At 36.7% G+C, this 14410-nt stretch overlaps 1 protein-coding gene across 1 annotated transcript in view; it reads right to left on the bottom strand.

The window, feature by feature from the left end:
* Positions 1 to 12038: 12038 nt before the first annotated feature.
* The window catches only part of HPD (4-hydroxyphenylpyruvate dioxygenase), an 80043-nt gene continuing 77671 nt past the window's right edge, over positions 12039 to 14410 (bottom strand). Inside the window, exon 14 of the mRNA XM_053701751.1 lies at positions 12039 to 12514. Coding sequence (XP_053557726.1) covers positions 12404 to 12514 — 111 coding nt within the window. The 3' untranslated portion in view covers positions 12039 to 12403. The remainder of the gene's footprint in view (positions 12515 to 14410) is intronic.

Consider the following 14410-nt stretch of genomic DNA (forward strand, 5'->3'; position numbering starts at 1 on the left):
GAGCTCACAAAAAGATACATTCAGATGTTGTAAAAGTTCATGTAATATGTGCAAAAGTGTGTGTATAAATATATATATATATATATATATATATATGTGCATACATATAAACACATATATACACATATATTATATATATAAACTTTTGAGCCATTCCCAGTCAAATGCTTTGAAATAGACAATATCATTTTGAATCAATTTTAATATTTTTTAATGTTTCATTTTTTTTATAGAAATACTTCACATTCCTATGTTCTTCACTTAGAAGAAAATATTTATTTTTTATTTTTATATATTTAAATATATATATATATATATATATATATATATATATATATATATATATATATATATCTGTATATACTATGGGGCCCATTTATCAAAGGGCTTGCGGACCTGATCCGACACTGCGGATCAGGTCCGCAAGACCTCGCTAAATGCGGAGAGCAATACGCTCTCCACATTTAACATTGCACCAGCAGCTCACAAGAGCTGCTGGTGCAACGCCGCCCCCTGCTGACTCGCGGCCAATCGGCCGCCAGCAGGGAGCTGTCAATCAACCCGATCGTATTCGATCGGGTTGATTTCCGGCGGTTCCTGTCCGCCTGCTCAGAGCAGGCGGACAGGGTTATGAAGCAGCGGTCTTTAGACCGCTGCTTCATAACTTGTGTTTCTGGCGAGTCTGAAGACTCGCCAGAAACACGGCCCTTCAAGCTCCATACGGAGCTTGATAAATGGGCCTGTATGTGTGTGTGTGTGTGTGTGTGTGTATATATATATATATATATATATATATATATATAAATATATATATATATATATATATAAAAAAAAATATATATATATATATACTGTATATAGATAGATAGATGGATAGATAGATATTTTACAAAAAATATTCATATTCCTCGCACACCATTCGGTTTAGTGCAGTTGGTCTAGGGCAGCTTTGGGTTAGAGAGCAAGTGAAAAAATTTAAAGGCTTTCTTTTGTGCAACTCATAAAAGTATATGTGGAGAGCGAGTTAGAGTGGTTGAAATATCCTAGTCTAGAAGATTAGCGTGCCTAAGTGCCTAAGTCTTTCGCTCATGCAATTTTTATTTTCAACTTGTAATGTCATTGCTAACCTGGGAGATCTATTGTTTTGCCTTGAGTACAGTTAGCACTCATGAGGGATAAAAATGTATAGCTCCACTTGTGTGTGAAACGCTGGGATAAATCCCTTAAGAGCCATGTGTTACAGAAAGGATCTGTGATATAATGCTTTGTAGCAGATGGGCATAAGTGGCTATGAACGTATTCTTGATAAGAACTTTATCCTAGCTATGCCTATAGTGATAGTGATGCTACGTTACTGGATAAAACACACTGACTTAAACCGGTCCTTGGCTTGTTCAGTATTCACCTCTTTACAGGACCTTTAATTCCACATGTCTGAGTACTAGCAACAATAACTTGACAAGTGACAGAGAGACATTTACATTCCTACCACTTTTTGCTGTTTCATGCATGCACCTTATATTTGATTTATCTGTGATGTATTTTTGGCTAGCTCTGAGTTTTTAATGAGACTGGGGATGACCAGTCTATGTGGGTTTTTATTTGTGTCACAATTCTTTTGAATTATTAAATTTAAGTCTTCTTATTATATATTTTGGATAGTCAGTGTGGGGAATACACACATACAATTAGTATTATTTATTTTTTAAAGGCATAGTAATAATCTTTTTATTTTAAAAATATAAATATATAGCTTTAAATCTATATGAATATATACAGGTATAGCTATATATCATATATATATATATATATATATATATATATATATATATTTCATGTAATTGGCAAGAGTCCATGAGCTAGTGACATATGGGATATACAATCCTACCAGGAGGAGCAAAGTTTCCCAAACCTCAAAATGCCTATAAATACACCCCTCACCACACCCACAAATCAGTTTTACAAACTTTGCCTCCTATGGAGGTGGTGAAGTAAGTTTGTGCTTGTTTTTTCTTCTTTGATAAGCGCTTCTCAGCATTTTGGAGCCAAATTCCTCTTAGAGTACAGTGTTTGTCAGAGGGATGTGAAGGGAATATCACATTGATTTTATGGTTTTTCTTGCGGGAAATCTTTTCAAAGGTTCTCTGTTATCGGTCGTAGGGATTCATCTCCTACCTCCCTTTTCAGATTGACGATATACTCTCATATACCATTACCTCTGCTGTTACTTTTTCAGTACTGGTTTGGCTATCTGCTATATGTGGATGGGTGTCTTTCAGTAAGTATGTTTTCATTATTTAAGACACTCTCAGCTATGGTTTGGCGCTTTATGTATTAATATAAAGTTTTAAATATATATATTGTACTTATATTTGCCATGAGCCAGGTCTATGTATATTTCCTTTTGCAGACTGTCAGTTTCAGTTTGGGAAGCATGATTTAGGAAGTTATTTTTCTTACCTGGGGTATAGTCCTTTTTTTCTAATTGTTTTTCTTTTAATTTTGCGGGAAAAATAAGGCTTGCAAGGTCGCAAAATGCTGTTATTCATTTTTGGCACAAGAATTTTTTGGGCGCGAAAGTACGTCTTTGATGACGCAAGTTCGTCATTTCCGGCATCTTAGTTGATGCCAGGTTTCCTTGCATGAGGTTGCGTCTGTTATGACGCGAGTTGCATCATTTCCAGATGTTGTTGGCGCCCCAAAAAAAATTCAACCTCCTTTTGCGTTGTGCGTCATACTTGGTGCCAAAAAAGTTTGATTATTTTTTAGTTTATTTTTCACCCCACTTCCTATATGCCTCTTGGCTTCTATATGTTTAGAGGGCTATGGTGTTTGCATTTTTCCCCATTCCTGAAACTTCCATATAAGGAAATTGTAAATTTTGCTTTAATGTTGTTTTTTCTTTTACATTTTTGCAAGATGTCTCAATCTGATTCTGTCTCAGAAGCAACTGTTGGTACCCTGCTGCCTGATCACAGTTCTACCAAAGCTAAGTGTATCTGTTGTAAATTATCTGAGATTATATCTCTAGCTGTAGTATGTAACAGTTGTCATGATAAGCTTTTGCACGCAGAAAACGTTTCCATCAGTACTAGTACAGTTTCTGTTGTTCCTTCAACATCTAATGTACATAATATCCCTGTTGATATGAAAAATTATATTGCTGATGCAATACAGAAGGCTTTGTCTGCTATTCCGCCTTCTAATAAACGTAAAAGGTCTTTTTAAAACTTCTCATAAAATTGATGAAATTTCTAATGACCGAAAACATACTGAAATATCCTCCTCTGATGAGGATCTCTCTGATTCAGAAGATCCTACCTCAGACATTGACACTGACAAATCTACTTATCTTTTCAAGATTGAGTATATTCGTTCCTTGTTAAAAGAAGTGTTGGTTACTTTGGATATTGAGGAGTCTAGTCCTCTTGATATCATAACTAGTAAACATTTAAATTCTGTTTATAAACCTCCTGTGGTTACTCCTGAGGTTTTTCCAGTTCCTGATGCTATTTCTGATGTGATTGATAAGCAATGGATTAAGCCTGGTACTTCTTTCATTCCTTCTTCTAGGTTTAAAAGGTTGTACCCTTTGCCAGCGGCTAGATTAGAGTTTTGGGAAAAAGTCCCCAAAGTTGATGGGGCTATTTCTACTCTTGCCAAACGTACTACTATTCCTATGGAAGACAGTACTTCTTTTAAAGATCCTTTAGATAGGAAACTTGAATCTTATCTAAGGAAAGCTTATTTATATTCTGGCTATATTCTCAGGCGTGCCATTTCTATGGCTGATGTTGCGGCTGCATCAACCATTTGGTTGGATAGCTTAGCGCAACAGGAAACAGATCCTGATTTGTCTAGCATTGTTCGTTTGCTTCAACATGCTAATCATTTTATCTGTGATGCTATTTTTGATATCAAAATTGATGTTAAATCTATGTCTTTAACTATTTTATCTAGAAGAGCTTTATGGCTCAAATCTTGGAATACTGACATGGTATCTAAGTCTAGATTACTATCGCTTTCTTTCCAAGGTAACAATTTATTTGGTTCTCAGTTGGATTCAATTATTTCAACTATGACTGGGGGAAAGGGAGTTTTTTGCCTCAGGATAAAAGATCTAAAGCTTCTAATCGTTTTCGTTCTTTTTGACAGAAAACCAATCCTTCCCCTAAAGACTCTGGTTCCAATTGGAAACCTTCAAGTTGGAATAAATCCAAGCCTTTTAAAAAAACAAAGCCAGCCCCCAAGTCTGCATGAAGATGCGGCCCTCAATCCAGTTCATCTGGTGGGGGGCAGATTAAAATTATTTCAAGACATCTGGGCAGATTCTGTTCAAAATTAGTGGATTCAGAGTATTGTCTCTCAAGGGTATCGAATAGGATTCAGAGTAAGACCTCCTGTGAGAAGATTCTTTCTCTCTCACGTTCCAGCAAATCCGGTGAAGGCTCAGGCTTTTCTGAAGTGTTTTTAAGATCTAGAGCTTTCAGGGGTAATAATTCCAGTTCCGTTTCAGGAACAGGGTCTGGGGTTTTATTAAAATCTATTCATTGTCCCAAAGAAAGAAAATTCATTCAGGCCAGTTCTGGATCTGAAGTTTTTGAATCGTTTTATAAGAGTCCCAACTTTCAAGATGGTGACTATGAGGACTATTTTGCCTTTTGTTCAACAAGGTCATTATATGTCCACCATAGACTTACAGGATGCATATCTTCACATTCCGATTAATCCAGACCACTATTGGTTTCTGAGATTCTATTTTCTAGACAAGCATTACCAATTTGTCGCTCTTCCATTTGGCCTAGCAACAGCTCCAAGAATAATTTTTAAGGTTCTCAGTGCCCTTCTATCTGTAATCAGAGAACAGGGTATTGCGGTGTTTCCTTATTTGGACGATATCTTGGTACTAGCTCAGTCTTTACATTTAGCCGAATCTCACATGAATCAACTAGTGTTGTTTCTTCAAAGACATGGTTGGATGATCAATTTACCAAAGAGTTTCTTGATTCCTCAGACAAGGGTCACCTTTTTAGGTTTCCAGATAGATTCAGTGTCCATGACTCTGTCTTTAACAGACAAGAGATGAATGAAATTGGTTTCAGCTTGTCGAAACCTTCAGTCTCAATCATTCCCTTCAGTGGCTATGTGCATGAAAGTTTTAGGTATCATGACTGCAGCATCGGAAGCGATCCCCTTTCGGACCATCATCATATAGTTCAAGGGGCTTCTTTTGTCCGTCCTACCTGGACTGTGATCACAACAGATGCAAGTCTTTCAGGTTGGGGAGCTGTCTGGGGATCTCTGACAGCACAAAGGATTTGGAAACCTCAAGAGGCGAGGTTACCAATCAATATTTTAGAACTCTGTGCTATTTTCAGGGCTTTTCAGGTTTGGCCTCTGTTAAAGAGAGAACCATTCATTTGTTTTCAGACGGACAATATCACAACTGTGACATATGTCAATCATCAGGGTGGGACTCGCAGTCCCCTAGCTATGAAATAAGTATCTTGGATACTTTCTTGGGCGGAATCCAGCTCTTGTCTAATTTCTGTGGTGCATATCCCAGGTGTAGACAATTGGGAAGCGGATTATCTCAGTTATCGGAGTGGTCTCTATTTTGTCAGATTGTACAGATGTGGGGTCTTCCAGAAATAGATCTGATGGCTTCTCATCTAAACAAGAAACTTCCCAGGTACCTATTCAGGTCCAGGGATCCTCAGGCAGAGATGGTGGATGCTTTAGCAGTTCCTTGGTTTTACCAACCTCCTTATATCTTTCTGCCTCTAGTTCTTCTTCCACGAGTGATCTCCAAGATCATTATGGAACCATTGTATGTGTTTCTGAAAGCACCAGCGTGGCCTCACAGGTTTTGGTATGCGGATCTTGTCCGGATGTCCAGTTGCCAGCCTTGGCCACTTCCTTTAAGACCAGACCTTCTGTCTCAAGGGCCGTTTTTCCATCAGGATCTCAAATCGTTAAATTTGAAGGTATGGTAATTGAACGCTTAGTGCTTAGTCATAGAGGTTTCTCTGACTTAGTGATTAATACTATACTACAGACTCGTAAGTCTGTTTCAAGGAAGATTTATTATCGAGTTTGGAAGTTCTATATTTCATGATGTTCATCTCTTAAATTTTCCTGGCATTCTTTTAGAATTCCTAGAATTTTACAGTTTCTTCAAGATGGTTTGGATAAAGGTTTGTCTGCAAGTACTTTGAAGGGACAAATCTCTGCTCTTTATGTTTTATTTCATAGAAAAATTGCTAAGCTTTATGATATTCACTGTTTTGTTCAGGCTATTGGTTCATATCAAGCCTGTTGTTAAATCAATCTCTCCTCCTTGGAGCCTTAATTTGGTTTTGAAGACTTTGCAGACTCCACCTTTTGAGCCTATACACTCTTTGGATATTAAACTACTTTCTTGGAAAGTGTTGTTTTTTTTGGCTTTCTCTTCAGCTAGAAGAGTTTACGAATTGTCTGCTTTCTCTTGTGATTTTCCTTTTCTGATTTTTCATCAGAATAAGGCTGTTTTGCGGACTTTGTTTACATTTCTTCCTAAGGTTGTGAATTCTAACAACATTAGTAGGGAAATTGTTGTTCCTTCTTTGTGTCCTAATCCCAAGAATACTCTTGAAAGATCTTTACATTATTTGGATGTTGTAAGAGCTTTGAAATATTATGTTGAAGCTACTAAAGATTTCAAGAAGACTTCTAGTCTATTTGTTGTCTTCTCTGGTTCTAGAAAAGGTCAGAAAGCTTCTGCCATTTCTTTGGTATCTTGGTTAAAGCTTTTGATTCTTAAAGCCTATTTGGAGGCGGGACAGTCCCCACCTCAGAGGATCACAGCTCATTGTACTAGATCAGTCTCCACTTAAGAATTAAGCATCAGTTGATCAGATTTTCAAAGCAGCAACTTGGTCTTCTTTGCATACATTTACTAAATTTTACCATTTTGATGTATTTGCTTCTTCTGAAGCAGTTTTTGGTAGAAAAGTTCTTCAGGCAGCTGTTTCAGTTTGATTCTTCTGCTTATGTTTTAATTTTTTTTATTATTTTTTTAGCAGAAAATGGCTATTTTTATTTTATCCCTCCCTCTCTAATGACTCTTCTGTGGACTTCCACATCTTGGGTATTTTTATCCCATACGTCACTAGCTCATGGACTCTTGCCAATTACATGAAAGAAAACATAATTTATGTAAGAACTTACCTGATAAATTAATTTCTTTCACATTTGCAAGAGTCCATGAGACCCACCCTTTTTTTTGGTGGTTATGATTTTTTGTATTAAAGCACAATTATATTTCCAGTTCCTCTTTTTTGTATGCGTTTTTACTCCTTTTTCTATCACCCCACTACTTGGCTATTCGTTAAACTGAATTGTGGGTGTGGTGAGGAGTGTATTTATAGGCATTTTGAGGTTTGGGAAACTTTGCCCCTCCTGGTAGGATTGTATGTCCCATACGCACTAGCTCATGGACTCTTGCCATTATGAAAGAAATTAATTTAACAGGTAAGTTCTTACATAAATTTTGTTTTATTTATATATATATATATATATATATATATATATATATATATATATATACACTGTATTTGAATATAATTTTAAAATACTAAGAATATGTTCCATATATTAAAAAATATTATGAACTATGTGAAAAACGTTAAAAAAATTTAAATAAAAAGGGTTTTTCATGTTTTAAGATATTTGAATAAAAAGGCACCAAAGTCTATATATATATATATATATACAGGGAGTGCAGAATTATTAGGCAAATGAGTATTTTGACCACATCATCCTCTTTATGCATGTTGTCTTACTCTAAGCTGTATAGGCTCGAAAGCCTACTACCAATTAAGCATATTAGGTGATGTGCATCTCTGTAATGAGAAGGGGTGTGGTCTAATGACATCAACACCCTATATCAGGTGTGCATAATTATTAGGCAACTTCCTTTCCTTTGGCAAAATGGGTCAAAAGAAGGACTTGACAGGCTCAGAAAAGTCAAAAATAGTGAGATATCTTGCAGAGGGATGCAGCACTCTTAAAATTGCAAAGCTTCTGAAGCGTGATCATCGAACAATCAAGCGTTTCATTCAAAATAGTCAACAGGGTCGCAAGAAGCGTGTGGAAAAACCAAGGTGCAAAATAACTGCCCATGAACTGAGAAAAGTCAAGCGTGCAGCTGCAAAGATGCCACTTGCCACCAGTTTGGCCATATTTCAGAGCTGCAACATCACTGGAGTGCCCAAAAGCACAAGGTGTGCAATACTCAGAGACATGGCCAAGGTAAGAAAGGCTGAAAGACGACCACCACTGAACAAGACACACAAGCTGAAACATCAAGACTGGGCCAAGAAATATCTCAAGACTGATTTTTCTAAGGTTTTATGGACTGATGAAATGAGAGTGAGTCTTGATGGGCCAGATGGATGGGCCCGTGGCTGGATTGGTAAAGGGCAGAGAGCTCCAGTCCGACTCAGACGCCAGCAAGGTGGAGGTAGAGTACTGGTTTGGGCTGGTATCATCAAAGATGAGCTTGTGGGGCCTTTTCGGGTTGAGGATGGAGTCAAGCTCAACTCCCAGTCCTACTGCCAGTTTCTGGAAGACACCTTCTTCAAGCAGTGGTACAGGAAGAAGTCTGCATCCTTCAAGAAAAACATGATTTTCATGCAGGACAATGCTCCATCACACGCGTCCAAGTACTCCACAGCGTGGCTGGCAAGAAAGGGTATAAAAGAAGAAAATCTAATGACATGGCCTCCTTGTTCACCTGATCTGAACCCCATTGAGAACCTGTGGTCCATCATCAAATGTGAGATTTACAAGGAGGGAAAACAGTACACCTCTCTGAACAGTGTCTGGGAGGCTGTGGTTGCTGCTGCACGCAATGCTGATGGTGAACAGATCAAAACACTGACAGAATCCATGGATGGCAGACTTTTGAGTGTCCTTGCAAAGAAAGGTGGCTATATTGGTTTTTTTGGTTTTGTTTTGTTTTTGAATGTCAGAAATGTATATTTGTGAATGTTGAGATGTTATATTGGTTTCACTGGTAAAAATAAATAATTGAAATGGGTATATATTTGTTTTTTGTTAAGTTGCCTAATAATTATGCACAGTAATAGTCACCTGCACACACAGATATCCCCCTAAAATAGCTAAAACTAAAAACACACTAAAAACTACTTCCAAAAATATTCAGCTTTGATATTAATGAGTTTTTTGGGTTCATTGAGAACATGGTTGTTGTTCAATAATAAAATTAATCCTCAAAAATACAACTTGCCTAATAATTCTGCACTCCCTGTATATATATATATATATATATATATATATATATATATATATATATATATATATACAGTATGTGCATATATGTACAGCTCTACTGTGGCTTTCTATTTAACCTTACCTTCAGTGTTTCCTTCACTGGCTCCTCCCCTCTACCACTTTCTGTTGGGGTACATCAAGGCTCAGTCCTAGGTCCCCTTCGTTTCTCAGTCTACACATCATCTCTAGGCTCATTAAGTAAGTCCTGTGGGTTTCAGTATCATCTCTATGCTGACGACACTCAAATCTACTTTTCTGCACCAGACATTTCCTCCTCTCTGCTGACTCGTGTCACCAGCTGCCTAGCTAATATCTCATCCTGGATGGCTTCTCACCACCTAAAGCTGAACCTCTCTAAAACTGAGCTTCTTCTATTTCCTCCCTCTAACAACCTCCCTGTTCCTCAAATCTCACTTACTGTGGACAAGTCTTTCATCACCTCTATCCCCCAGGCCCGGTGCTATGTGTGTCACACTTGTCTCAGAACTTTCTTTTGCTCCCCACATTAAGTCCTTATCTAATTCCTGCTGCTTCCACCTTAAAAACATCTCTAAAATTAGTCACTTCCTCACTCAAGACACAACTAAGATCCTTATCATTTCCTGTCTTGACTATTGCAATTCTGTGTTATATGGTCTCCCAAGCTACAGCCACGCGCAAGGTTATCTGGGAAGAAAACTTGCTCCTATCTGCTCTGACAATGTTCCCCAACTCAGAGGAATGTTTTTCCCAGCAGGACAATGCTCCATGCCTCACTACCAGGTCAATCAAGGTGTGGATAGAGGACCACCAGATTAGGACCCTGTCATGGCCAGCCTAATCTCCAGACCTGAACCTCATTGAAAACCTCTGGAATGTGATTAAGAAGAAGATGGATGGTCACAAACCATCAAACAAAGCAGAGCTTTGACTCAGACTTCAGTATATATATATATATATATATATATATATATATATATATATATATATATATATATATATATATATACTGAAGTCTGAGTCAGGTGCACTCACTGTTCCCCAATGGTAATAACCAGGGTGCTGCGTGTCCAATAATATAAATGTTTCAATCTATCCTTACCAAGAATAGACGCTGCATTTACCAGATTTTTAAAATTAGGTTCTTTAATACATCAGATTATAAAGTATCCCCAAACATATATAGTACTGGTTTTCAAACCTATCCTCATGCCTCTCCAACAGGCCAGATATTTACTTACTTACTTATTTATTTATTTATTTATTTATATATTACTATGACATCTCATGAGAGTTAAAGGAAATCCCATGAGATCACAGTAAAAGAGTTCATGACCTCAGCACTGTTGATGCTGATTGGCTGCTGTTCATTTCTTCATTTTTTATTTTATTTTTTTACCTGCAGCTGGACAGTAGCTGAAGAATAACTTTTTACATAGAATTTACTCTGGTGAGCTGAGGAAATTGTGAGGTAAAATATCTTCTTTTTTTTACATAGAGATGCTCAGGTGATATTGTCCTGTCTTTTTTCTACAGTTATACTACATCAGTTTCAAGTGATTTAGCATATTATGTCCCTTTTTAGCGTATTATGTCCCTTTTTAGTAAAGTCCAAATTAAACGTTCATGATTCAGATAGGGCATGTAATTTTAAACAACAAATTTGCTTTGTTCTCTTGTTATTCTTAGCTGAAGGCTAATAGTAGGTAGGCTCATATGCTAATTTCTAAGCCTGCCTCTAATTTGAAAGCATTTGACAGTTTTTTACAGCTAGAGGGCGTTAGTTCATGTGTTTCGTATAGATAACATTGTGCACATGCACATGAAGTTATTTAAGAGTCAGCACTAATTGCCTGAAATGCAAGTCTGTCAAAAGATCTGAGAGAAGGATCCAGTCAGCAGAAGTTTAGATACAATGTAATCATAGAGGTAAAAAGTATATTTCAGTGTTGGTTATGCAAAACTGGGGAATTGTAAATAAAGGCATTATCTATCTTTTTAAAAAATAACATTTTTGGTGTTTACTATCCCTTTAATTGCAAAGGGCTCCAGTCCACTTATAAATGTCTATATATGTGTACAAATGTATTTATGTTTATATATGTGTGTAAATACATAAATACACATATAAATACATCTGTACACACATATATATATATACACACACATATATATATATATATATATATATATATATATATATATATATATATATATATATATATATATATATATATATATATATACTGTACACACATACATATCCATCTTTAGACCTGTATATGTATGTCTAGGTTATAGCCCTCTCCCTGCTTTTTTTTTCTATCATGCATAACTGTTAGTGCTGCACTCGTAATCCTGCCCAGTGTCAGCAACAGAGCAGCAATGCACTACTAGGACCTAGCTAATCAATGACAAGAAGAATACAATGTATAGCCACTATTACCTGTTAGCTACCAGTTGCACACTCCTGCTTCGTAGCCTACCTAGAAATGCTTTTGAACAAAGGATAACAAAAGAACAAAGTCAAATTGATAATAGAAATAAATTGAAAAGTCTCTTAAAATTGCATGATCTGTCTGAATCATAAAAGTTTTATTCTGACTTTGATGTCCCATTAACTTTATGTTTTTAAATACAGTATCAATGGTTATTTTACATTAGTGTAGTGTGAAGTGCATCACATTTTGTGCACATTCATAGAGAAGGAAAAAATATAAATATTTAAATGGTAATAATGTATTTTAATGAACGTAGTCAATAACGTGAAATGTTACAAAATATGAACAATACCAAAAGCTAACAATTTAGACTCTGACAAACAAATTGTTATAGCTAATAACCTGCAGTTTTTTTCTTTTAGTTTCATGTAATAATTGTAAAGCTATCCATATTACATGCAAAACAATAATACTAATTTGTTTAGTGGTAACTGAAATTTTGCAGAATCATATAATATTTCAATAGCACAGCATAAATATTATTTATATTGAAAGCTCTGCTCGTCTGTTGCAATAGGACAATCTTTTGGAAGTGACAAGACACAAATTTGTCTTGCCCAGGGCCCAAATGCCAAGGTTGTCCCTGTTTAGAGGATTTCCAGTTCTCCATTTGGTGTCAAAGCAGTGAGGTTTCCTCGTGCCGCTTGATCCTTCTCAATAGCCTCAAACAATGATTTGAAGTTTCCAGCACCAAATCCCTAAAATATTAAATGCAACAGAAAACCCAATAATTAACAATTTATCCAAATATTTATTATTTATTAATAATTATTTCAGCATTTATCCCCAACAGTAGTTGATTTGGTTTTGATTGCTCTAAGCACTGAGAAAACTTCTTCGCTAGAATCTTCCTATTTACAATAATATTAGGTCATATTTGCTTTTTATATTGATCACAAACAGAAGCAAAAGCCACAGTGGACATGTTCATGCACCCAACTACACAACCAATTATCATTGTTTTATAATAAAATGTATAAGTAAAAAATTAGGAGAGTGACAAAATGCCAATGAACTACCAATCAAAATGTGCCACCCTTTATCCTGCTGCCTTAACCCCTTAAGTACAAGGCCATTTTTCAATTTCTTACCCTTAAGGACCAGGGCTATTTTTACATTTCTGCTGTGTTTGTGTTTAAAGTGCCAGTAAACCTAAAAAATAATGTTATATAATTCTGCACATAGTGCAGAATTATGTAACATTATATGAGTGCTAGCTTTATAGAACATAATATATCCGGTGAACTTTTATAAAAAAAAGAGAGTTTTCCAAACACGCCCTCTGTGCTCTACTGAGCGGGTCTGGTTTTCCCTCAGAGCGCATCTGGCCAGCTGTCTAGTCACAGGTTACAGCCCGCGCCATTACACTCAATGCAGCTCACTCCTGCTCCAGAAGCGAGCTGCATTAAGTGTAATGGTGCGGTCGGGCTGAGCTGTTACTAGACAGCTGGCCAGATGCGCTTTGAGGGAAAACCAGACCCGCTCAGTAGAGCACAGAGGGCAGGTCTGGAAAACCCTCTTTCTTTCATGTAATTGGCAAGAGTCCATGAGCTAGTGACGTATGGGATATACAATCCTACCAGGAGGGGCACAAAGTTTCCCAAACCTCAAAATGCCTATAAATACCCCCCTCACCACACCCACAATTCAGTTTTATAAACTTTGCCTCCTATGGAGGTGGTGAAGTAAGTTTGTGCTAAGATTTCTATGTTGATATGCGCTTCTCAGCATTTTGGCCCAAATGCGCTTCTCTCATATTCCATTACCTCTACTGATAACCGTTTTAGTACTGGTTTGGCTATCTGCTATATGTGGATGGGTGTCTTTTGGTAAATATGTTTTCATTACTTAAGACACTCTCAGCTATGGTTTGGCACTTTATGTATTTATATAAAGTTCTAAATATATGTATTGTACTTATATTTGCCATGAGTCAGGTTTTCAGTATATTTCCTTTTGCAGACTGTCAGTTTCATATCTGGGAAATGCTTTTTTAGGAAAAATGTATTTCTTACCTGGGGTATAGTCTCTTTTTCTAATTGACTGTCTTTTAAATTTGCGGGCAAAATTAGGCTCACGAGGGAGCAAAATACCAGAGTTTATTGCGTCATTCTTGGCGCAAGATTTATTTTGGCGCGAAGTTACATTAGTTGACACAAATTTGTAATTTCCGGCATCTTAGTTGATGCCGAGTCCTTTCACAAGGTTGCGTCATCTATGACGCGAGTGTATCGTTTTTGGCGCCAAAAAATATTTTTCTGTTTGTTCTGTGTTATACTTGGCGCCAGATATTTTCATTATTTAAGACCCCTTTTTCTATTTGCCTCCTGCCTTTTTTCTATGTCAGAGGGCTATGCTGTTTGCATTTTTTTCCCATTCCTGAAACTGCCATATAATTGATAATTTTGCTTTATATGTTGTTTTTTTCTCTTACATTTGCAAGATGTCTCAGAAATCACTGATGGAACCCTGCGGCCTGATAACAGTTCTACCAAGCTAAGTGCGTTTGTTGTAAACTTGTGGGGGTTATACCTCCAGCTGTGGTTTGTAATGGTTGTCATGATAAACTTTTACATGCAGAGAATGTATCCATC

The sequence above is a fragment of the Bombina bombina genome, chromosome 2, assembly GCF_027579735.1.
Source record: "Bombina bombina isolate aBomBom1 chromosome 2, aBomBom1.pri, whole genome shotgun sequence".
In the NCBI taxonomy this organism is placed as follows: Eukaryota; Metazoa; Chordata; class Amphibia; order Anura; family Bombinatoridae; genus Bombina; species Bombina bombina.